The 26062-nt window shown below is 37.8% G+C and overlaps 1 protein-coding gene across 1 annotated transcript in view; it reads left to right on the top strand.

Annotated features, from left to right (window-relative positions):
• The first annotated feature begins 6205 nt into the window (after positions 1 to 6205).
• Positions 6206 to 26062, top strand: part of LOC134754632 (beta-galactoside alpha-2,6-sialyltransferase 2) — a 42097-nt gene continuing 22240 nt past the window's right edge. The window contains exon 1 of the mRNA XM_063690968.1: positions 6206 to 6992. Coding sequence (XP_063547038.1) covers positions 6269 to 6992 — 724 coding nt within the window. The 5' untranslated portion in view covers positions 6206 to 6268. The remainder of the gene's footprint in view (positions 6993 to 26062) is intronic.

The following is a 26062-nucleotide window of genomic DNA, read 5'->3' on the forward strand; positions in this document are numbered from 1 at the left end:
CATACACATAAATACCCATTTTATTCACGACGTTTATTGGCCCTCTCCCGGCAGCTCGGAGCATTAATTGCTTTGGATGAATTGGGTTGTTTTATATACATACCACTATAGTACCTTGGGAGGTCAAATAAAAAAAACGAAATCTTGGCTTAAAGTGACCAATTGTAGACCGTGGGCAGCTGGAGTCCACTCCTCAACCGAGTTCAAAAACCTGGTAATTAGTTCGTCCTATAATCTGACCTCTAATAAACCCTGTTCTGTTCCCTCCTTCTCTTGCTAAATAGACTCTGGCACACCAACTGTCAGTAGAAAAGTCTAATTAAAAATGTAGGCGCGAAGGTTGACCTAATCTTCTCCTCACCTTAGAAAATATGAAAATCGCCAAAATATGGATGACGCCAAATGTCACATTCTCCTAATATTATTTATTAAAAATAATAATAACAGTGACATCTATTGTTGGAATTAAATTTATTTAATCATAATGCGCAGCTTACATTTTTCATAGACCGTAAATATGGTAGAAAATTTCAAAAGTATCAAGACCATTGAATCCATTTTCTGTGGTGTTGTCACATACTGATATTTTTAAACTACTTATTGAGCGCTGCAAATATTCCTTGGTCTAACTATATTTACTTGACTTTTTGCACATTGTGCAAGTGTTTTTGGCAGAGGGGTAAGATTTTTCTGTTAACAAATTAGCTCTTACCTCTTTGAACCAAAAGTTTCGGAAGAACACTATGAAGACGGATATCACTTATATTTATTATTATAAAGTTTTTTTTTAATTGAGTACTTATTTACACCAGTAATTTTTCTTTTTGATCCGAATTTTCTCTTTTACATGTTCATGTGACCAGCTGACGGTCTTTTCACAGCGATACAATCGGCTGACGATTTTGTTTATTCACAATAGCATCTAAGCTATTATCTGACAAAGTATCAAGCGGGAGGCGATGACTAAATTTTTTTTATAGTCTTTATTTGCTGCCATTCCTCAACCCACCAACGGAGCGGCAGCTGACATTCACGGGGGTTCATCATACATAGCCGTTAACCACTATACGAGTTTTCGCCCGGGAGGCGATTGGTCATGGAAAACTGTTCCTGGCCCGCGGTCTATATGCTATAATAGTAGTTTATGCAACTGATACATAATGAGAGGCCCTAAAACATAAGTGTGGTTTTATGAAACGAGCGTTAGTGAGTTTGAGTGAGAGTGAGTTTTTTTAATGATATAGGAGGCAAACGAGTAGACGGATCACCTGATGGCAAGCGATTACCGCCGCCCATGGACACCCGCAACACCAGAGCGGTTGTAAGTTTCATAATAGAATCACACAAGTGTTTTAAGGCCTAATTATGTACAGTTGCGTAACCTACTTTATCTACACACATATCATAAGTACTCTAAGATGGGTTAGGGCCATAGCCAGAAGCCGTAATGAAATGACCTGCATTGCTACCTGTAAGATATTAAAATAATGCAATAAAAAATAAATTTGAAACAAATACAGATACAGACTACTCATGTTTTCAACTAAAATGTAAATTACAAACAAGTTTTCACAATACTACTTTCGTAACAGTAAAAAACCAACAAACAAATGACAACTTACGTATGCTAGCAATCTATATAGCCTTACATGCGCAACCCAACACACACACACACACACACACACACACACACACATATAGACAAACTTTTTCTTTAATTTTTCTTTCTTTAAATTACTTAATTTCTTTAATTATTACTCTATTAATGTCATGTAGTATTTTACTTAACCTTTGGTTGTATATTGCGAATCCGGCTACCACGTGACAGGCATTGCCTAGTGTGGGGCCACTGGATAATATCTAATGTTAAGTAATAAGGTTTTTTCTTTTATATAAATATTCTTATTCTTACAACAGTAATGCGGCAACTCGATCCTCCGTCAAGACGAATGTTTTTTTTTTAAATTATAGACGATACGAATGAAGTCCCTGTTCTCATGTCACTGGAGATCAAATGTCGGGCGGTTTATATTTAAAAAACATACTGAATTGACGTTTCGTCTCGATAACTGTTTTAATATCTATGTAATTTTAAGTGCAATTGTATATCGTGAGATAAATAAATCATATCATATCATATATGGATACTAGAACAGAGACCCACTTGAGTTTCGACAGCTGTTCCATATTTAAACTCATAACCTTACAAAAATCTATAATGTAATAACATTAAGTACAGATTTTACCTACTACCACATATAAAGGAGCCCACTGACTGTAAGTCCGCCGGACGATATCGGCCTGTCAGTTGTTCGGAACTGTCAAATTTGTGTTCTAACTGACAGACTGATATCGTCCGGCGGACTGATAGTCAGTGGGCCCCTTGAGAAAGTTCTCATAGTAAAATTGGTTGTAATAATGCTGGTCATTTCCTACGGTTTCTGAACGCATTTTAGAGCACTTAACGATATGTGCATAGATAAACTTAATTAGTGTGTGAATTAGGTACTTACAATATATATAAAACAATACATTTTACATTTTCGTGACACAATGCAATTAATTTAATACTAATTTCATCTCTTAAAGCTTAACTACCTATGTATGTTTTTTTGCAATTCATCCTTATCTTTTCAAAAAGTGTTAATTACTACTGAACATAGAGTAACTTATACTAGAGCGGTACTGTCATAGTAAAATTTGTAACCCCAATAAATTCACTGCCATCTGTCGACACACTTTAAAACTAAAAATGAAGATTTATAAAAATACGATAAAATGTTTTTCAATATAGATAAATGTTTTTTTTATTTGCATTAATTATTTTTATGATTTTGACCCATGTTCTTTTACTGATATGCGTTAAAATTGTTAAATAACAAACGAAACCGTCAACGCCATCTATACGACTGTAGGCCAAAACTAGTAGCGCCCTCTGAACGAGAATCAAATTTTCTTGATTTTCGAGGCACGTTTTTTCCTTAGACTGTATCACGCATCTATTACGCAGTTATATCTTTGCTACTGAACAAATAAAACAATTACAAAATATCCACCAAGAATGAACTATTTTCTTAAATTATCAAATAATTTAAAATCCATACTAATATTATAAATGCGAAAGTCTGTCTGTCTGTCTGTCTGTCTGTCTGTGTGTTACCTCTTCACGCTTAAACCGCTGAACTGATTTAGTTGAAATTTGGTATACAGATGGTTTGAGTCCCGGGGAAGGACATAGGATACTTTTTATCCCAGAACTCACCCCTCATGGGGGTGAAAAGGGGGGTTAAATTTTTTATGGGGAATCAATAACCGCTGAACCGCTTTAGATGAAACTTGTTATGGGGATAGTTTGAGCTGTGGGAAAGGATATAGAATAATTTTATCCCCGAAATCATCCCTTAAGGGTGTAAAAAATGGGGTGGAAATGTATAGTGTGGACCAATTTGGGGGTGAAAAAAGGATGTATTAAAAAGCAGATTTGTTTAAGAATTAAGGTACCCAAATTACTAAATCCATGCAGACGAAGTCGCGGGCAAAAGCTAGTATTCTAATAAAATACCTATCCTCCTCTCCTTTTTAGGGTTCCGTAGCCAAAATGACATGAAAAAAAAAATTTAAGGGGGAACTCCATACATGTAAATAAAGTAGAAATAAAAAAACCGGCTAAGTGCGAGTCGGGCTCGCGCAGGAAGGGTTCCGTACCATTACGGAAAAAAACAGCAAAAAAATCACGTTTGTTGTATGGGAGCCCCATTTAAATATTTATATTATTCTGTTTTTAGTATTTGTTGTTATAGCGGCAACAGAAATACATCATCTGTGAAAATTTCAACTGTCTAGCTATAACGGTTCATGAGAAACAGCCTGGTGACAGACGGACAGACCCCGTTTTTACCCTTTGGGTACGGAACCCTAAAAAATGAGAAAAAAATCAACGGCATATCATCCGATAGGTCAACTTTAAGGTTTCTGAAATGTTTCTTGATTAAATAAATACTTTTGAAAATAATCGCTTCGAAACGCACTTGGCTGGTTTTTGTAAGTGAAATATTTTGCGGGCTGACAGACTCCTCTCAATTTAAAGCACGTATAGTCGTATATTAAATACCCAAGGTCGAAACTACGACGAGGGTTCGAAAATACGACGAAACGCGCCGAGAAAAGATAGGCACTGCCTTTTGCCGTTTGTCTCGTCACGGCCGTGCCCCCAGATCACGAAAGACTTGATCAACTTAATTGTGGACAGCGCCATCTATCGGCATATTGGCTAACTAATTTGCGCGACCTGTATGTATGTTGGTTTTTTAGGGATAATTATTTATCATGCAAACCGGTTTCAACAATTTTTGTTTTATTTGAAAGAAGGTGTTTTAGTGTAATCTCATAGACATTTCAAGTATAACAAACACCAGCAAATGGGCTTAAATTGCAAATTAAATTAGAAAATGTTTAATGATAATTTAAAAAAAAGTTTTCAAGATAGAGGTGTGATTATATTGTTCCTGTAATATTTATGATAGTTATTATTATGTAAAAATTTCATAATTTTTCGTTGGCAAACTTCTGAGATAAGGGAGTGGTAAATTTTTTCACATTTTCCTTCTTAAGTAATTTTTTTACTATGAAAAACAAATAAAAAATTGTTTTGTAATTAATTCCAGCTCTTCCAAATTATATCCCACTCGACCTAGTAACTAGACTTTGAAATGTTGCCCCCTCTTTATATTAGGCATTTTTCATAATTAAGAAAAATTAAATAATAAAATTACACTTTCAATTTGTTTGGGTTAGCGCTGTTCATAACTATTCCAAATTTCAAATAGATAGCTTTAGTAGTTCTCGAGATATTTACCAATGTGACAGACAGACAGACGGACAGAGCTAGTCGCACCATAAGGGTTCCTTTTGTACCTTTTTGGTACGGGACCCTAAAAACGGCATCCAAATCGGTCCATCCGTTTGAGACGTGAAACGTATCTACATATAAAAACACCTCTCTTTTTGCGTCGGGTGAGCGGGGGTTAATAAAATACCAGTACCGGCCATTAAAACGAGTAATTACACACATTCACATTGTTTATTGGAATGCTATTGCCAAAGACTCCGTATAAGATGAATAAAGTCTAAGGAAAAAACGTGCCTCGGAAATTAAGAATATTTGATTCTGGCACAGATGGCGCTACCACCAATACCAACCTCTGGCCTATTCTTGTCTAGATGGCGTTGACGGTTTCGTTTGTTATTTATATTTACACACCACGCACTAACACCCGTTAGCGCCACCGGACCGAACAGTACTATTAGTATGTTGTATAAAACACAATTCCCAACAACTATGTTAAAATTCGCTTATATCTACACGAATTATTTCCCCTATTTTTCCTTCGTTTGGTGGCCTAGAATCTTGTTATTGTATACCTAAACGATACTGATTGATTCTTAACTAGATTGATCCTTAGTTGATCTTAAATAAATAAAATTTAATTAAATTAAATTTAAACAAAACTTGCGCCCGGAGGAGTTAAAGTCTCTCGAAACCAAAAAGATCCTGCAGCTGTTTGAAGTTGCAGGTTTGGATCGAGAGTTGTAGTAGGTGGCGATCACAATAGATCAGAGATGGTCGCACAGTGATACATAGGCTCTGGAGCCTTACATAGCCCCTAGAAAAAGAAGAAGAAGAAGAAACAAAACTTGCACGCCGCATATTTACTGTATATTGTATTGTGCCGTAAGTATATTGTATTACTTACGTTTACTGTATAACTAGGCACATTTTTATAGCGTAGTGATTCTTATTGTATGTCAATTGTTGAACACAATTCGGTGCATAAGTTGTTTACGACATACCTCTAGGTTGGTTGTAATTTTTGAATCCCTTTTAAATGAACACTATTTGAAACATATTCTATTGATTATGATTATTAAATTGGTTTAATTTTGAATTAAAACTATGAAAACGGATTACATCGCATGTATTGAATTTATAATACATCCCGACGTTTAATTTTATTTTTATTATGACCGAATAGGTCATATTTTCCGAATTATTGGGGTTAGTGGAGCAAGATAGGTCATTCACACGGTTTGACAGCGCTGCCGCGCAGACGCGCTATGCGCTCTGTCCCCGGCGGGAGGTGTCCGCTGACCGGCGCCCAGCGAGCAGCACATCAAATCCCGATCTTGTCTTAAATAGTATTTTATTTCGCGTGTCACCTTCATACGTGCTCATCCTGTCTCGTCTTACTACTTACCGTGAACAACTAGAATGAAAGTGATAATCTTGATCGTAGTTCTTATAATTTCATTAATTGTTATAATAGGTTACGTAAATATACTCATCATCAACTTCTGGAGAACCTCTAAACACATGTCTGTGAATATATCATCTTTGTCGAACCAAGGTGTTCAGATTGTTTCAAGAACAGCTCTGAACGACCCGAGTAACAAGCTAAACGCCGATAAAAAGCGCCGGTCAGCTGTTGCTCCTTATACAAGAAACAGAATTGCAATGGAAACCGGCCAAAACAGATCAACCGGTCCGACCCACGTGATCAGGAAGATAGAAGGCAGCCCTAGATTTCCAAACATTCATGATGTTGTATTAGAACTAGACAGCACCAAGTACTTTTGCAATGATTCGGAATCTGCGGAATGTGCCACTCTCACATCGATATTCGGAGAATCGATTCAGAAGGAGTTGACCAGAGTTTTGACCTATGACAGCAATGTTTTCCGCTCTGGCGTGGAGAAGCTGAACACTTACCATGTGCGATTTAATGGCTCATATGGGCAGCTGCGGTCGCAAGATGAGGTGGTGTGCGCTTTGGGCCGGGTGCGCGTGCGTACGGTGACGGGGCAGGAGAAGCCGCTGGCACAGCACGGGCTGGCGGCGCCGCCCGAGCCGCTACAGCGCGGTCGCCGCTATTCGAAGTGCGCCGTGGTGGCTAGTGCTGGTGCACTGCTTGGCTCCCGCCTCGGACGCTTCATTGGTAATTATGATAACTTCTTTTTTTCATCACTGCAATGCTAACACAACAGTCTAACATGCATCATATCATATCGCAGTTGATCTTAATATCACCGAACTCTCGCGATGTACGTATTCAAGTGGAAAAATATGGGTGCATATAACTTACTCAAGAATATGTCCCATAGTTCCTAATTCGCTGACATAAGAGCTATGGGACATACTTTTGAGTATGATGTGTGCACCCATATTTTTACACTCGACTGTACCTACTGATTAACAAGAAAAGAGTTTATGAGGAAGAGCAGTACTCTGTTTGGTCAGTTGTTATTCGCTCGCTGTTACACCATTAAGTTCAGAAAAGTAATGCAGCAATGCTAATTTAGCAATATACCTATGTGTCAATGTGATACCATGAATAAATTTGGCACTCCCCGATTTATACGAAAACGATACCAAACATGGCCTAGCAGCTTCACTGATGAGATATCGAATACTGGACTAAATTAAACTTGTAGCTAATTTAATCAGCTTTCGGTTTGTCTAAGTATGGTAGATGTTGTCGGTAGTTGGGATTTCTACCACCTACCCTGAGTGAGTCTGTAATTATAGATTAAACTGTTAACGTGAGCTCCGTGTTTCAATATCAATTCCTAGCCTAAATACCACAGTTTGGCGACGATTTAGTAATTCACGCGTGTGTTTAGTGTTTTGTGGATATAGGTAAAAGAAATCCAGCGATAAGAAACAAATATGGCGAGTCACGGAAACATGTTTGGTGGCAGTCTCACTTTCGATCATCGAACACAGGAATGGGCGATATTTAAAAGTCGTTTGGGCCAGTTTTGCACGGCAAACGATATAACCGAAGATTCGGATAAAGCTGGTGCCAAACGAAAGGCAATCCTGTTGACGTCGTTGGCGGAAGACACGTATCGTGTTGCAAGGAGTTTGTTGTTCCCGACGGAGCTCGATACAGTCGAGTATAAGACGCTTATAAAGCATTTTGACACTCATTTCGAATCAAAGAAAAGTTCGTTTGCGGAGCGTTATAAGTTTTATAAGGCGGAACAGCGCACCGGGGAAGATTTAGCCGAATGGGCAACGCGAGTACGTAATTTAGCAGAGCATTGTGGGTTTAAAACGGAACTCGATACGATGCTTCGTGATCGGTTCGTCCTCGGATTGGAGGATGTTAAGGAGAAGGAGAAGTTATTCGCTCAGAACTTGGAGACTTTGACGCTCAACAAGGCGCTGGAACTGGCGCAAAGCGTCCGATGTGCGCGCCAGGCGCTGCGCGCCACCGGGGCCGCGCCCGCGCCCGCCGCGCCGGCGCCGGCGCCCGTGTACGCCGTGCGGACCGGCGGGACCGGCAGCGGAGCGGCGCGACCTGCGGTGATGCTGGACTCTCGTTGTGAAGTGTGTGGTTATAAAAGTCATTCGAAAGATCAGTGTCGTTTTATAAATTTTACGTGCACTAAATGCAAGGTCAAAGGTCATTTGAAGCGTATGTGTACGGGTAAGGCGAAATACAGGAACAACCATTTCCTGACTGCGGATGACGACGACACCATCACAGGTAGTTTCGACCTTTTTAATATAAAATGCACTAATGAGAAACCTATGCTCGAAACGGTGTCATTAGCGGGCGAAAACATTTTATGTGAGATAGACACCGGTAGTGCCATTTCAATTCTTCCGTACTCTTTGTACATGAATGTTTTCGCTACGTACGAGTTACAGCCGTCCCTAGAGGTTTTTAATTGCTATAATGAAAGTAAGCTTATTCCAAAAGGATGCGTTACGTTACCTGTGACTTACGAAGGTTGCACTAAACAGATTAAAATGTTTGTCACGGTAAATAAATCCAAGAAACCTGTGTTGTTAGGACGAAATTTCATATGTGCGTTTGACTTACAACTAAGTAGCGCTTACTGTAATAATTTACAAAATACAGATTTGGGAAATCAATTTAAAAACAAATATGCCAAATTATTTTCAGATGAATTAGGGGAATTTAACAAATATAAAATAACCATAAAAATTAAGCCGGACAGTACATTGAAATTTTTTAAACCGCGTCCGGTGCCGTTAGCTCTTAAACCAAAAGTGGAGGCGGAGTTGCAGCGATTAGTGGAGTTAGGTATACTGGAAAAAATTGATCATTCTGACATAGCCACTCCTATCGTTCCTGTGCTGCGACCCGACGGCAACATACGCATTTGTGGCGATTTTTCAGTCACACTTAATAAAGTTTTGTACTTAGATAATTATCCATTGCCGAGAATAGAGGATTTGTTTGCGCGACTACACGGAGGAGTGGAATTCTCTAAACTGGACTTATCGCGCGCATACTCTCAATTAGTTCTGGACGAGTCAAAACGATTAACGTGTATAAACACACATAAAGGGTTATTTTGTTACAATAGGTTAGTTTTTGGTTTGTCAAATGCTCCGTTTATATTTCAACGCACAATGGAACAATTATTATCGGGAATAGAGGGAACGTGTATTTTTCTTGATGATATTTTAATCACTGGTCCTAACCGAGAAACGCATTTACAACGTTTAGAAGAAGTTCTGAGTAGATTACAGGAAGCAGGGTTGCGGCTGAAACAGGACAAGTGCGAACTATTTAAAGATTCCGTGGAATATTTAGGTTTCCGTATCGATAAAAATGGGTTGCATAAATCAGAGAAAAAAGTGGATGCTATTCTTAACTGTGAGTGTCCTAACAATGTAAGCGAACTCAAGTCTTTTTTGGGCATGATTGGATTTTATAGATGTTTTGTTCCAAACACGTCAAGTATACTTGACCCCTTACACTTATTACTAAAAAAAGGTGAAAAGTGGAATTGGGGCAAATTGCAACAGGAAGCTTTTAACAAAATTAAGTGCGAATTAGCTTCAGAGCGGGTGTTGGCGCACTACGACCCCGACCTGCCTACCGTAGTGACCGCAGACGCGGGCCCGCGCGGCTTGGCCGGCGTGCTAGCGCAGCGTCAGCGCGACGGTACAGAGCGGGTAGTGGCGTACGCTTCGCGTTCGCTTTCTAATGCAGAACGTAACTATGCTCAGGTTCAGAAAGAGGCCGCAGCTCTCGTTTTTTCAATCAAGAAATTTCACCATTATTTATATGGTAGATTGGTTCCATTTACCTTGCGCACGGATCACAAACCGCTCTTGTCAATTTTTGGTAGCAAAAAGGGCGTACCGGAACTAGCGGCAAACCGTTTGCAACGGTATGCATTGTTCTTATCGGCATATAACTTTAATATAGAATATGTTAAGGGAGAACACAATGTAGCCGATTTTTTGTCCCGTTCAGTCCGTTGTGCCCCGCAGGAAAACCTCGAACCCCAAAACGAACATGATAAAGCCATGTACATCAATTTTATATCGGACTCGATTTTAATGCCGCTTAGTGTCGTTGACATTCAAAAGGAAACCGCGAACGATGCAATTCTGAATAAGGTAAAAGATTACATAATAAACGGCTGGCCCGCTAAAATGCCATATGTAGATTTAAAACCATATTTCGCTTGTCGTTTAGAGCTGTCATTAGAAAAGGGTTGCATTTTAAGAGGCCATAAGGTCGTAATTCCTTCGGTATACAGAGAACAAATACTGTCAGAATTGCATAGCTCCCATTTCGGAATCGTGAAGACTAAAGCGGAAGCCCGAGCGCGAATGTGGTGGCCACATATAGATAGGGATATTGAGGACAAAATAGGTACATGTAGTATTTGTGTTGCATTACGCAGTGATCCTCCCCGCGCTCCGCTAGCACCATGGCCCTACCCGGCCCGGCCTTGGGAGCGCGTGCATTTGGATTTGTTTTCGTGGCAAGCGAAACAGTTTTTAGTTGCGGTTGATGCCCACTCAAAATGGGTGGAATGCTTTTTGTTAACGGTTACAAATACTAGCGCCATTATAGATAAATTATGCGAAATTTTTAGTAGGTACGGTTTAGTGCGAACCTTAGTTACCGATAACGCTAGTAATTTTTGTTCGAGGCAATTTGAAGATTATTGTAAGTTAAACGGCATGCAACATGTTACTATCGCGCCATACCATCCAGCATCAAATGGCCAGGCAGAAAATACGGTAAAAACTGTAAAACGGGCCGTTAAAATAATAATGCAGCAGAATAATAGCCAGCAAGAGATAACGCGGAAACTTAACAAATTTTTATTCGACTACAGAAACTCAGTGCATTGCACGACCGGTTACGCGCCCGCCCAATTGATGCTGGGTCGCACGCTGCGCTGCCGGCTCGACCTGCTGCGCACGTCGCCGCCCGCAGCCAGCGCATGCGCCGTCGCCGAAGCCGCGGTGTCGTCCTCACCCGCAGCGCCTAATCCGCTGTCTAATGTGTGCGCGAAACAGATCTTACACAGTAAACATTATGGTGGAATACGTAAATGTAATTTTAATATAAATGATACCGTATTAGTGAAACACATATTTTCAAATGGAAATAAACATGAGTGGAGAAAAGGGATTATTATTAAGGAACTGGGGTCAAGAATATACGAGGTATTTGTGCCGGAATTAAACATAACAATAAAAAAACACATCGATCAGCGGTTGGCATACAAAGGAGCACCGCTTGCATTTGACGTGGACGATTTGAGCCTATACGGAGACGAAGATGACGGTGACTCCGAGCTCGAAGGACTCAATGGAAACGATTCATTCTGTTCACTCCCAGAGGATGGCCAACCTGCATCATCACAGACCCCTGCTCCTGCAGTAATAGAGGAAAGTGCTCAGTTTGACAAGGAGGTCATTGATGGCCGCCCTGAGGGCCAATTGCCCCGGGCACAAGGGGGCGAAGAGCCCGGCGCCTTGCCCGCGAAAAGCGCCACGAGCGGACCGGTACCCGCACCACCCGAGCCTGCTGAGGGACGGGTTGTGCGATCCACTAGAAATAAGAACGCTACTTATAAGACTTAGTTTTTTCGTTTTCGGTAACTGTTATTTTTGAAACTATTGGTGGAGGGATTATGGTAGATGTTGTCGGTAGTTGGGATTTCTACCACCTACCCTGAGTGAGTCTGTAATTATAGATTAAACTGTTAACGTGAGCTCCGTGTTTCAATATCAATTCCTAGCCTAAATACCACACTAAGATGACTACTTCGTTGCGAAGACACAAAGTTTCCAAGATATGTGAAAAACCGAAAAATGGGATCTTCTTATCCTCCCTCTCCCCCCCGGTTCAAAGGCTATGGCCGGGGACTTTTGATATGTTCACCTCCTTACTAGTCCAAACAAAGTTACGGAGTCAAAAATTGTGTTCCAAGCATTTCCCTCTATACCTTCTTATTGCTTGGCCTAATACGTACGTTTCCGACGTACGGTATCAGCAAGGTCATACTTGTATGACGAGTATATTTGCGACTTATAAGTTAACCTTCAGGGCGCTACAATGAGGAAGTACCTGAATGAGCAAGAGAAAGTGACTAATAAACCCTTTAAGCGCCAAGGACGCCTATATACACGAGTATGGATAGATGTGTGATCAGCGCCATGACGTGAATAAAGCAAATAATAAGCTAAATCTAAAATAAAAAAAATCCATAGGTATATATCTTTCTGTAGGTACCTCTAGCAGTGTTGGGCGCAATTAATTGCTTGTGTAATTTAATTAGTAATTTAATTGCATGTAATTAAATTGTTTCTAATGGAATTACATGAAAATTCAATTACGTGCAATTCAATTCACTATGTAATTTGTAATTGCAATTACATCAATTGGTTATTAAATTACTCAATTACTTTATGTTGTCAGAAGACATATAAGGACAAACAGGCGAAAAAAATAATTCAATAGTAATTATGTATTACAAACTTTCACTGTAATTTTTTTATACATTGTCTAAACCCGATTATTTATAAAAATGTAACATTTTAATAATCCTTCGATTTCCCATACATAAAACTGTTTTTAGGGTTCAGTTCCCAAAGGGTAAAAACGGAACCTGTCTGTCTGTCCGTCACCAGGCTGTATCTCAAGAACCGTGACAGATAGACAGTTGAAATTTTCCCGGTGATGTATTTCTGTTGCCGCTATAACAACAAATACTAAAAATTTACTTGTATTCAATAAAAGTAATTTGAAATTGAGTAAAGTAATTAATTTCAAATTTCAATTTCCAAATGTAATTAACAATTTAATTATCAGAAAACATTTACTCATTTAATTTGCAATTTAAGCCCCTTTGCGGGTATTTATTATAATTGAAGACTACAAACACCTTCTTTCAAATAAATCAAAAATTGTTGAAATCGGTTCACATGATAAAGAATTATCCCTGAAAAACCAACATACGAGTAAGTACATACAGGGTATGGATGGTATAGAAAGGATGCCAATCTCTTATGGCAGAATTGTTGGAATAGTGACCGCTTTCAGCTTTAAATAATAGTTCCCAATCTCTCCGGTGGCGCTAGTTAGGCTCTGGGACATGAGTATAACATGAACCATAATATAAGGCAACAAATAACCCGACCAAATTACGTAGGTTGTTTTGGTAGTATTTCGGTGTATGGTGGCGCCGCCTAATTACTGTTTTTTGATGGACACTTTTCATACATAGAGATTTTGCTCCTATATATATATAGTCTCCATGATACAGGGGGCAGATTTTTGACTTTCGAGCGCTCGGTTTCGTGATTTTCCCTTCAATATATCCCCAGTTAGCCAATTTGCCGATAGATGGCGCTGTAAACAATTATGCTTAGCCATTACAATTGTGCTTCGGTCAAGTCTTTCGACATTATTATAGTTACATGAGAAAATTTAAAGTTTGTAAACGAACTCGCATTTGACCGGTTTTTTATTTTTTAAAGAATAATTGCTAGGTATCTTCCAACCTAAAGGTAGCTAGATTGGTATAAGTTGCCTAGATTGGCTACTCGTGTTGGTCTTATAATAGACAATATTAGTCTCGAGAAGCTGATACTGAAGAACATAGGTAGGTCCTGCATCAGAATTTATGCGGGTACATAGTAGGTTTGAAATTAACTGTATAGCAATAACGTATGCGGAGTGAAATCTGGACAAGATTCAATGTCGTATTAAATAAAAACAACATGGTTATTTTTCATATATTTTAATAATGTATTTAACAACAACGTTAAATGCAAGATAAAGTTACTATAATGCGAATTTTTTTAACGGAAGTTGTGGTACTTTAAAGCCATCGGTGTCAAAAACATAAATAGAAAAACTTTTTTAGGAAACTTCGTGTGCTCGACATATTTCACATTTTCGTCCGTTGGACCATTGGTGCTCTCAAAATGATAGTTACCTTGCCATAAATTTCCATTTTAAGTGACATTGTAAGTGAAGTGTTATTAGTCCCCCATAAGTCCCATTACGCAAAAAACGGCTGTTTTTGTACCTACATTTTTGTCTGTATGACGTACACAAATTTTCAAAGTAATTTTATTTTTTCGGATTCAGTGACCTTAACTTTTCTTGAATGTTTGCCGATGCCCATATATTCAAGATATTTTTAAACAGTTTTACTGCCACATTTGAATAACCTCATGACCTCTCTGTAAGATTTTTGTGACTCAGCGGGCCGTCATTTTCTTCTATCGATCTCTCCCAGGAAACTGGCTAATGCTGGAATGTTTACCTGAATCAGACTTTCTAGCGGTAGTTTTTTTTTAAGAAAAAGGATGTAAATATATCATAAACATACCTACACATCTGACCCGCTTCCACAAAATGTTCCACTATCTTCACTTTCGCCCATAGGGAAATAGTACTAGAAGTAAGGTAAGGAAGGAAACATACAGTTTCGCGATGGGGTTCTTCTAGATTGACCACAATTTCAAGAGAAAGAATCCAATGCTTATGAAACTTACCCGATTAATTGACAGATATATAGACTTTAAATTGGCAGTAAGGTATAATTTCAGTTTAAGTTTTGGTTTACTTTTTACATGTTCTAAACTTTGTCCAGATTTCACTCCGCATACGTTAAGTGTAACTATTTACGTATTAAATAAATAGGTATGTCACATGCGTTTCGAATAAGTCTTCTTGTCGGTTTGCCCTGTGTTTTTGAGTCACTTTGTTCATCGCCATTAGATACTACGAGTATACCTACTACCTATTACTGAGTGAATCATCGTGTTTTCAACTTAGTATTTACGTATGTGCTGCGCTGTTGTATATGTAAGTATTTCGTTAGACACTTCTATGTTTGTATACAGTTAGTGTCCTCAATATATTTTAGTAACTAATCTGTGTAGGTAGGTACATATTACTTGACTCGTTTTCGCTGGGGCAATAGCCCGCAATTAGCGCGAATTTGTTACTCACAAAGACGACGTAACACGGGAAAAATCCGCGTTCGACAGAGCCGTAATCTTCATACAGACAAAGATTGATATTATAGTCCTTCGCCTCTAGGAGCAACTGGACGTGGCCAAGGAGTTACACGAATCCCAACTTGATACCTTTACCTACTTAAGGGGAGATGGATCCTGAGATACAAATTACTTTTAGTTTTTCTGTTGAAAATTTAATTAGGTCACCTATTAGCCTATTGACTAAAGCTAATATTGGACGTGGGCACAAACAGGTACGTAAACAAATACACACTGCACAGGGTTAGATGACCTACTTCTAGGAGACTTACCTACATCCAATGTTACTAACATATATACATCCTAATATGAACACGCGCACACGTGAAGTGACCCAACTAAAATAACCAATGCGTCCAGCTCTGGAGCTGACAGCAGAGACCGTATTTTATGTTTTTCTGTATCAAATATCAATTATCAGTTGCTAAACATTTAATAAATTCGTACATTACTTAACCATTAGTATTTAACAAACTTACTGTGGGATTAGGTCGGGGGCGTACGTGCGGCTTAAGCCCACTTTACGGAGTTGACTTGATGTTAGGTGAAGAAGCATGTTTGAGAAATAGATAGTTAATCCATTTTTATGTTAATTTTCTCACTGTTAAATTATAATTGTTATTACTTCACAAAACAAAGAGAAGCACGGGTAATGCCGCTCAACTGGTAATGGTGCTCTTCAATAACTTGATAAAACTAGTGCGTAAGCCCAAATGCGGCATCTAGGTATAGGCAAGAAGGGAGAGATGCCTAAGTAAGGGTTGGATGGCAGCAATTTTGCAGTATATCTGGTTATGAATAATATGAGCCATTGCTTTGTTTTGTTTTCGGTTTAAATATTTAGACGTTAAAGTATATTCGTTTTGAAATGAATGCGATTTCCACTGCTTACAATTAGTTATTTCTATAAAATCTTACGTATACTTATCGTCAAAAATGTATCGGGATGATAGATGCGACAAAAACTCACGTTATTATTTCCATACATTATTTAAGTTAGTTTGTTATTTAAAGGTTGTTTTAATTTTATAACGAATATCGATTGTGACTTGGCTGGGCGGCCTAGGGGGGCTACTTCGTTTTTAGAGTTCCGTAGACAACTAGTACCATGTAGTCTGTACGTAAGTAATAACGGCAAATTAATTATTTTCTCGGGCCCGTTTCATGTGATCTTAAGTTAGAATTAATGCAAATTCCATCATATTCTACCGTGAAGTCGGTGTATATCTTTGTTTTACACAATATATTAAAACATAACTAGGTACAATCAAACAGCTAAACTATGAATCTAATCAGTGTTATCCAGAAACTCTTTTACACTATAAAAACAATGCTTAAGTAGACAAGAATCTAAATAATGTTTGAACAATGTAGTTGGTTTATTTTTTAGATTATCAGGTAACTTGTTATATACTTTTATTGCCATAAAGTAGACATTTTTTGAAATAATACTAAGTTGGATTTATCTAAAATTTAAAAGTTAACTCATGTTTCCATCTGGAATTTGAACCATAGGCCTCCTCTCTGGTTTAAAAAAAATGAGGGTGCCGTTTTACTAATAGACAACACTCCTTAATATATATGCATGGCAATGGTAATATTCTTAAATTAATAAACAATGGCTTACATGGTTCTAGGTACCCAACTTGACTCAATATTCGAATACACTTTTTTTGTGCCTTAAACGCTCTATCTACATCTACGGAGTTGCCCCAAAAAATTATACCATATCTTAATGTAGATGAGACGTAAGCGTGATATGCACTAAGGGCAGCCGCAAGTGAAGCTACTTTTCGTGTTCTATCTAAGGCAAACAAAAACCTATTAGTTTTTAAGCAAATAGATTCAATATGACTTTTCCAATTACAGTGTTTGTCTAAATTAAACCCTAGAAATTTCGTAGTTTCAACCTCTGTAATTTTTTCGTCCCTATTAGTGATGTCTATTTTTAATGGGTTTGCTTTATAAGTCTGAAATTGCACTACTGTAGTCTTGCTTACATTTATTCTTAATTTATTTTGACTGAGATAGGCAATGACAGTTTGCAGAGCGTCATTTATATCTGCTTCAAACGTATCACTATTTCGACATTGTATTGCAATTGTTGTATCGTCAGCAAATAGTAAGCAAGGGTGGCTGATGCATTGTGGAAGATCGTTAATATAAGCTAGAAATAGAATTGGCCCTAATATACTCCCTTGAGGTACCCCACTGACGTTTGTACGGAAATGCGACCTATAAAACTTTCTGTGCATTGCTCCCTATTTTTAAATAACTTTCTAACCAAGTACCTATATATGCATTTCCTCTTATTCCATATTTTTCTAATTTGTCTAGAAGGTTTTCATGACAAACAAGGTCAAAAGCCTTAGTCATGTCTAAAAATAATCCTGCTATGGGGAGTAAAAATAATAGTGATATTGAGTTGAAATAAGTTATCTACCTGTCTAGCTGTATCTACATCTTACATAACACATGTATATAAAAGGTGTTGGCAGTGGTATTTACCTGTACAGGTTTAGTGTCGGTGTAGTGTTATAGTGGTTGGAGGTTGCAAGAGCGCCAGGTGATCGACCGAGCATTGTGCACTTATCATCGGATCTGCGCGTGCGTGTGCTTTGCGGCCACATTGACATGCGCGACCAAGCCTCTTCGCCGAACGGCCCAAATCGTAACACGAATTACTTGAATTATTAATGTTCAAAGGACTTCACCGATTACTCAGTGGAAAAGGAAACAATCCAGCTTTTGTTAATTTTATTATCTCACGCGTCAAACGATTGACTTATCCTGGTTTGCGTTCAAGCTGCGTCTTAGTCTCTGTTAATGCCGATATCGTAGGTAGAGTCGTTATCTATCTGCGCCGATGTGGGATCTGCGATGGTTTATTCATGCTCTGCTCTACTAGGCTCGTACTGCTCTGAAATGCGCGTCAGCTCTATATTATGCTGATATGGTAGTTGATTATGTACCGGCAGTTTATAAACAAATGCCGTGGCGCCTTCACTTTTCTGTAAAACCTTCGCGTATCGCAAGGGAAATCCATTTAATGGTGCGAAAGATATTCTGCCGATAAAAGGATGTATAAAGTATTAAGGCTAATCATGTGATATAATCTCAGACTACTTAATAGTTCTATAATAATATGTTATATTATAGTTCCATGAATAGGTACCACGTACTCGTGACGTGTAGGTACAATGTACATGCTGTGCTAAGCTCAAGTAGAGGGATTTAAAACGAATTCTTACAGTAACGAAGAATGCAGTGGGGAGGCAGATACTGAGGACATAATCAATCCGTTAGAGTGACAGGTCGTGATATTGTGATATGTATAATATAACTCATCCCAAAAATAGGTAAGGTTTACCCTAAAAATTATTACCTACATAAGATTTTCAAAGCGGAATTCACTAAAGCTACGACGAACGATGATATGGGTCATATTACTCATTAGCACAATCGGATTAAGTTTCACCTCGAAATCCTTCCAAAGATATGAAATTTGGTATGTATGTTAATTAAAGGTCACTTTTTCATGTCCACACTATTTGACATTTGGGGACCTCGAGGAATCGCAGCCATCTTGGAAAATGTGTACCATCCTGGAGAAATTTGCGTTTTTCTCTAAATATACGTTCTCTATGAAAATATGGTGTAAGGCAACATTAAAGCTTAATAAATTCTACACGAAAAAGTCCTAGACATCTTTGCGGAAAAAATACATCTTGTTATAGAAAATAATAGCTGAATCCAGATTTAGCGCTTATACCCTTTCAGGGGATATTCTCTTAATATGAAACTTGGAGGAATTTCACTTTCACTTTTGTCTATACATTTGTACACGTTCTACCCCAATATCAACATTTTACTAAAGTTTTAGATAAAGTTAAAGGAAAAGAAAAGAACTGACTAGAAAAAGGCTTCGTTTTTGGGACATGGTGTTGTATAACTTTTTAGTGTGGAATTTAATAAGCTTTCGTTTCGCCATACACAGTATTCTCATTAAACCCAGATATTCCGAGAAAAATAGAAAAACCAAAATAGACTTATACTTTTCAAGATGGCGTTTGATCCCCGTGGTCCGAAGCTCAAATTGTATGACACGCAAACAGGGATCCCTGAAATTGTAGGTGTCAAATTTCAAAATATTTATCAGTACGGTTTTTACTCACTATTATTTTTAGTCGCTTTTGCCGACATGTTTCGGATTCTTTGGGAATCTATCCTCAGGCACGAGTGCCACGCCACGCCGCCCGCCTCGTCGCTCGGTGTCAAATTTCATTACTGTCACTATTGTTTAAACCCCATTTAAGACCTAAAATCTGTTTTTGTAGTCACATTTTTAAGTTTTACACATTTTTCCTCCATTTATTTTAGTAAATTTGTATTGCATAGCACTCATGTACCAATTATGGATCTACTGATGTCTATTTTATTGAAATCCACTCAATAGTTTAGGCGCTAGAAGTAAAAATATGAGTTTTTCTTTAATAAAACAGGTGTAAACAGGTTGTGAAGGGCAAGAGGAATCTACCGATATGTCATTTTTAAAAATCCGTCCAGTATCCTGAGCTGTATCCAGTGTACTGATTTTCAGTATTTAAACCCATAATCCTACTTTGTGTTTAAGTCGCAGTCGAGTAAAATGTTGATATTGGAGTAGAACGTGTACAAATGTATAGACAAAAGTGGAATTCATATTCCTCCAAGTTTCATATTAAGAGAATATCCCCTGAAAGGGTATAAGCGCTAAATCTGGATTCAGCTATTATTTTCTATAACAAGATGTATTTTTTCAGCAAAGTTATCTAGGACTTTTTTGTGTAGAATTTAATAAGCTTTAATGTTGCCTTACACCATATTTTCATAGAGAACGTATATTTAGAGTAAAACGCAAATTTCTCCAGGATGGTACACATTTTCCAAGATGGCTGCGATTCCTCGAGGTCCCCAAATGTCAAATAGTGTGGACATGAAAAAGAGACCTTTAATTAACATATATACCAAATTTCATATCTTTGGAAGGATTTCGAGGTGAGACTTAATCCGATTGTGCTACATAGTCAGTTTAAAGTTTTGAAGTAAAACTTCTTTAGGCGCGACTAGAGGGTAACTCAGATTTTTTTTCTGACGGAAGTAACGCTTAGTAGTGACACACGCACAATAGGAAACACGTCAAAGTGCCAACATAGCGATAAACGTCATCGTCAAAGAAGTTTTACTTCAATCGCGAGTAAAGATTACACGCACACACTTTTTTTATCCTGTAAATGACACGATAAATGACGCACAATACTAGCTAGGTACTAATCGACAAAATGAACTGCGCTTTTATACAGATGCATTATATTTTCATACTTCAATTAAAAAGTAAAAACAGTAATAACTTTTACCGTCAAATAATGTTGCGTTAACATTGTAGTTGATTACAAAGTCATAAAAGGTAAGTAGTTTCATCATTGGTCACGGTTACTCTACCTATATATGTCATCCTGTGTATAATATTAGTAATTCAATTAAAATTATTAAATCAATAATTATTGTGGGATATTATTCTCAGAAAACGTTTGACGTATGTATACCTTACGATTAGTAATACTTTGTAACAACTTGCTTTTTTCAATATTTATATTGAATTAATGTTGTTATTATTTTAATTATTGGCTCGTAGTTTATGGTGGGGGCACTACAATCGATGATCGTGCTTTACGTGATAACAATGTAAACTTTAGTGGGGCCCATGATTTATTTGACAACAGTCAACTGTCAATTTTTTTTATTTAATTACCAATTAGTTGTATCTACTCGTAGCCACCATTGTCGCGCAATACAGGCCACGAATCAAACCCAAAACAACGTATTATAAACAGATTATCATCATTACTTTACTGTACAAACTACAACAATAAGTATACAAATGACTGACTATGTTATAACTATCTGTACATAGTCATGTAATGATTATCCCGGTAATTATTTGTCAGTCTAGCGTTTTTATCTAAACAAAACATAAATATTTATGGCAGACAACAGTTGATAGGATATTCACTTAAAGCAGAAGGCTTATCGTGTATTAAAAAATCAGACAAGTATGAGTCGGACTCGCCCACTCGTTCAGTACAAATTTTAGTTTATTTTATATTAAAAATTTATAGTTTCTAGATTTCTCGCTGCACTTGTAAGTATAACACGATATTTCTTGCCAAATTTCATAGTTCTAGGTCAAGGGAAACTACCCAATAAATTTTGATTCCTTTGAGAGTGTCGAAATATACGTTTGTTGCGGCATAAACGGCCATGTCTTTTTTTACGTTAACTTAGCAGTTATGTTTTCTCAGCTTCAAGGGACTGTAGACTCAGGTAATATTTTTTATATATATTATATATATTTTTAATTTCAACACGATACTTTTACGCGTTCCCGAGATAAAGGGTCTTAACAGAATGACGGACGGAAGGACGGACAGACAGGCCGACAACAAAGTGATCCTATAAGGGTTCCGTTTTTTCCTTGTGAGGTACGGAATCCTAAAAATGCCTAGAGGCAATTGAAATTATATCGTTATTTTTAAATCTCCAAGACTATGTGTTCACATAGAGCCCACTGTGCGGCAAACCAAAGGTAAAAGTTAAGATGATTCATAAAATAAACAAAATGGACGGAGACTGTTAGTCATGCATGCAATAACCGCAAGTAATGTCATTGTCCTTTTTCGAAAATGTTCCTACCTACGGTGATAAAACAGGTGCTTTAACCAAGAAAATTATTCTTACATGCGAAAGTGTGTGTAAATAATAATATTAATAATGTTTAAAATATTTAAAATTCGATCTTTTGTACTTATGTTTTGATTATGTAAATATGTATTATGTTCCTTGCAAACGAAACAAAAGTCTAACAATAGTTAAAAAGCAAATCCTGAAATTGCCGATATTAATAAAATACTACTCAACCTCTGACGCATGGAAAGTACAGTCGCCATCAGATATATCGGAGCGGCCAAGGTGCTCTTAAATATCTGAACATACGCAATAATGTCTTGATAATAGAGGCTTTGTTCAGATATTTGCGTACAACTCGACCGCTCCTATAAGACAGCGGCAATCACCTAAAATTAGAAATAAAATCAAAGTAAATATTGGTTTGTGGATCTTTGCCTAGAAGTCAGAATAAAAAGAAAACAACAGTTGCATAATATTGTATGAATATCCCTAAGAACACTGCTGTCAGGATCCTTATAACACTGCGCCGGAGGCCGCCGCGCCGCGCTTCTTATGAAGTTGTTCTCGGTTTCACTGGCAGTCATTTAATCTGCAAATAAGAGTGCTGGAGTAGAAAAAAGTCTATAATAAGAAACCTCGTCAGTCTATAATATAAGTACATTTAGTTATATTTAATATAGTCAGAATTCTGATACGGGTAGGGTAGGTATAGGTATTCTGATTATTGATAAGTTGTTCCCTCTTACCAAAATTTTGAAAAAAAGGAACAGATATTTCTCTAATATGGCATAGCGTTCTTGACTCATACTTGTATAATGCTTGTTGTTCCGTATCAGGTTTATTTTGGTAGCTAACTGTACCTGCTTGATTCTGACTACTAATAATGAAGAACAAGTTCTGCGTTCCTGGTCCGGTGTCAAAACATCAGCTTACAGTTCTTGTTAGTCTCTTGTGCTTTACTTTTTGTTCAAACATGCTATATTTCCGCAGCACCTTCCCTGTTTGCTTGTATTATTCTCGTACAATCCTTGAAAGTAACAAAGCCTTAATCTAAAAATTGTTTATTAAATTTGGTTGTTTAAAAAATAAAGGAGTTAAATGATAGATGACAAACACTAAGTTCTTGTTGCAATATATAGGTAATTGCCATCCAGTATTATGTTTTTTGTAGAATCTCCTACACTGTGTAACTGGAAGTCTGAAATGTGGGAACTTACCGTGTTTGTACGGATATGGGTGGCTAACCAATACTAAATAGAGGTAATTATGGAATCAGTTAGTAGAGTTGTAATAGTATTGTTTGCGCTGCGGGGCCCGCGCCGCGGAGTCATCAACCCACGCGTGCAAGGGCCGTGCATTATTCATATGAGGCGCTGGTCCTATTGTGCTGCGCTGAGTTGCTCAGACCGCTGCTGCGATTTACTGTGTGATCACAGGCGAAAGCAGAATTATGCCGTTCATGTCTGTGCACGCACGTCTGCGTCTGTATTAAACCAGTACTTACAAATAATAACCGCATTCTAGACGATTAAAATATTGGCTACCACATCACTATACTTTGGCATTGAAAGTTAAATCTTTCAGTTTGACATGATATTGTTAATTTCAGTTTGATTTAAGGTTATGGTATGTATTTCTTTGTGTGAAAAACACTGGTACTGTTCCTAGATGATGGGTGTTTCCTATGTACCTACCTATTTTAGTACATATATTTATTTATCAATAAAATACAAGTTTGGATAATTTCCTTGTTATTATTAAGTACCTACTCGTAGAATCTACAGGTCTTGTTATGGAATGCAGTAGATACCCACATTGGCGTATCAAATAAAAGAAACAAATCAAATGAATCTTAATCCATGTTTAAGCGTGTATCAATGCATTACATACATTTATTGCTTGTAATAATTTTCTGTAGGTACCTACAATACATCTTTCTGTTATAAATTAGTTGACCAATGACACATCACGGGTAATATTATGATAAGTACGCAGGCGTGTTGCAATCGCGACACGCTGTAAATTGCCGTCAGACAATAGAATAAGTGCGGCTTCCACGCACCACATACATAATTGAACAGTTTTATTTTCCATTAAATTGTGCTGGATTGTCTCGGCATTTTCTTTGCTTTTGTGGCGACGAGCGCGTGACTGGCCCTGCTGATGTACGAACAATAAAACATTTACAGTATACCATAACCACTTAAAGTTATTTTTACAAGCTTTTATATGTACTTTTGTCTGTTAAATATACAATTTTATCAACTGTAATCAAGCTTTATAACTACCATTGTTATCGAAGGTAAACTATTTTTCCTGTATAACAGATTGTATTAGGCGAATTAACTTTACCATGGTTACGTCTCCTGGTCACACTTTAAAACCAAGAGACCAACCTCAAACAACTTCAAAGGAAACCAGGACACACCCAAAGTCTGCTGAATTTAGTGTCATTTGGTTGCTGTATAACGCATCGTACTACCTACGTAGGCGAACAACACGCGAACGCGAAGCGAAGCGATGCGGCGCGGGGTGAATCAATCCTTTGATACATAAGTGTCGTGGGCGATCTCGTTGCGAACGCGAACGCCGCGCCGTGGGCCCGTCGCGCCGCGCGGCGCTGCTTCGCTTCGCGTTCGCGAGTTGTTCGCTTATGTAAGACGCTGCGTTAAAAGGTGGTTATTTTTCAGTTGATCGCCTCATAACAGTTCCACGAAAACGCCGCCAAAAACCTTTCATACCAGTTTTTCAGAATTCACTAGCTGTGGATCATAACAATTCATAAGTGACACATTAAATGTCACATTTTTCTAGAAAAATAATATTTAAGGTGATACTTCCACACTTTGTCATCGCAAACTCTATGCAGAGTTAACTTGGATAGTCTCTAGCTGTGCAGGGTGCCTAACCAAGGTGACAATCGCTTGCGCTACGACAACGAAACGCTTTGTATCACTCTTCCATATTAGTGTGAGAGTGACAGTTGTGTTTCGTTCGGTACGGAGCGTAAACGATTGGCATGTTGTCTACGCACCCTGTACGGATAGGGGTCGCTGTTTTCTACTCTCTACGTAACATCATGATAATGACAGTGTCCGTCTGTTTCAATTGCGCGGTTTGAGAAAGTGTTTTAGTAGAAATTTATTATGTAAAACTTCTACTCGTTTTATTTTCTTAATACCTACCTATTAGGCCAGGAAATAAATGCGCAAAAAAAGTTATAGAGGGAAATGCTTGGAACACAATTTTTGACTTCGTAGCTTTGTTTGGACTAGTCAGGAGGTGAACATATCAAAAGTCCCCGGCCGTAACCCTGGTGCTGGGGCGGAGAATGGGGTTTGAAGGTTCCATTTTTCGGTTTTTCGATTATATCTCTGAAACTATGCGTCTGAGCGACATGGCCACTTATATAAAATGAAAAGTGATTTAATTTGTTACAAGTTTTATTATGTCAGTTTTTTCGATATCTTGTATAGTTTTTGAGATATCCGCTCTTGAAGGTTTATTTACTGCTCTCATTTTCATCTTGATTGTCTACATCAGTGAAGCTACTAGGCCGGGTTTGGTATCGTTTTCGTTTAAATCGGGGGTGCTGAATTCATTTATGGTATCAACATTGGCACCACTCCTAAGTAAAAACAATATTTTTTTTTAAACATCTTCACCGCTTCGATTTTGAACCGATTTCGTTGAAATTTGGTATAGAGATGTTTTGAGTCCCGGGACAGTACATAGGATAGATTTTATAACCAAAATCATCTTTTGAGGGTGTGAAAAGTGGGGTGGGAATTTGTATGGGAAATCACTGACCGCTGAACCTATTTAAATAATCATCTTCAAAGTATGATTTTTGAGATAAAAACTATCTGATATCCTGTTCCGGGACCTAAAACATCTATTTCTATAAATTTCAACTAAATCGGTTCAGCGGTTTGAGCGTGGAGGAGTTAAAAAAAAAGTTATTTGTTTAAAGTT

This window comes from Cydia strobilella, chromosome Z, assembly GCF_947568885.1.
Source record: "Cydia strobilella chromosome Z, ilCydStro3.1, whole genome shotgun sequence".
NCBI classification, from domain to species: Eukaryota; Metazoa; Arthropoda; class Insecta; order Lepidoptera; family Tortricidae; genus Cydia; species Cydia strobilella.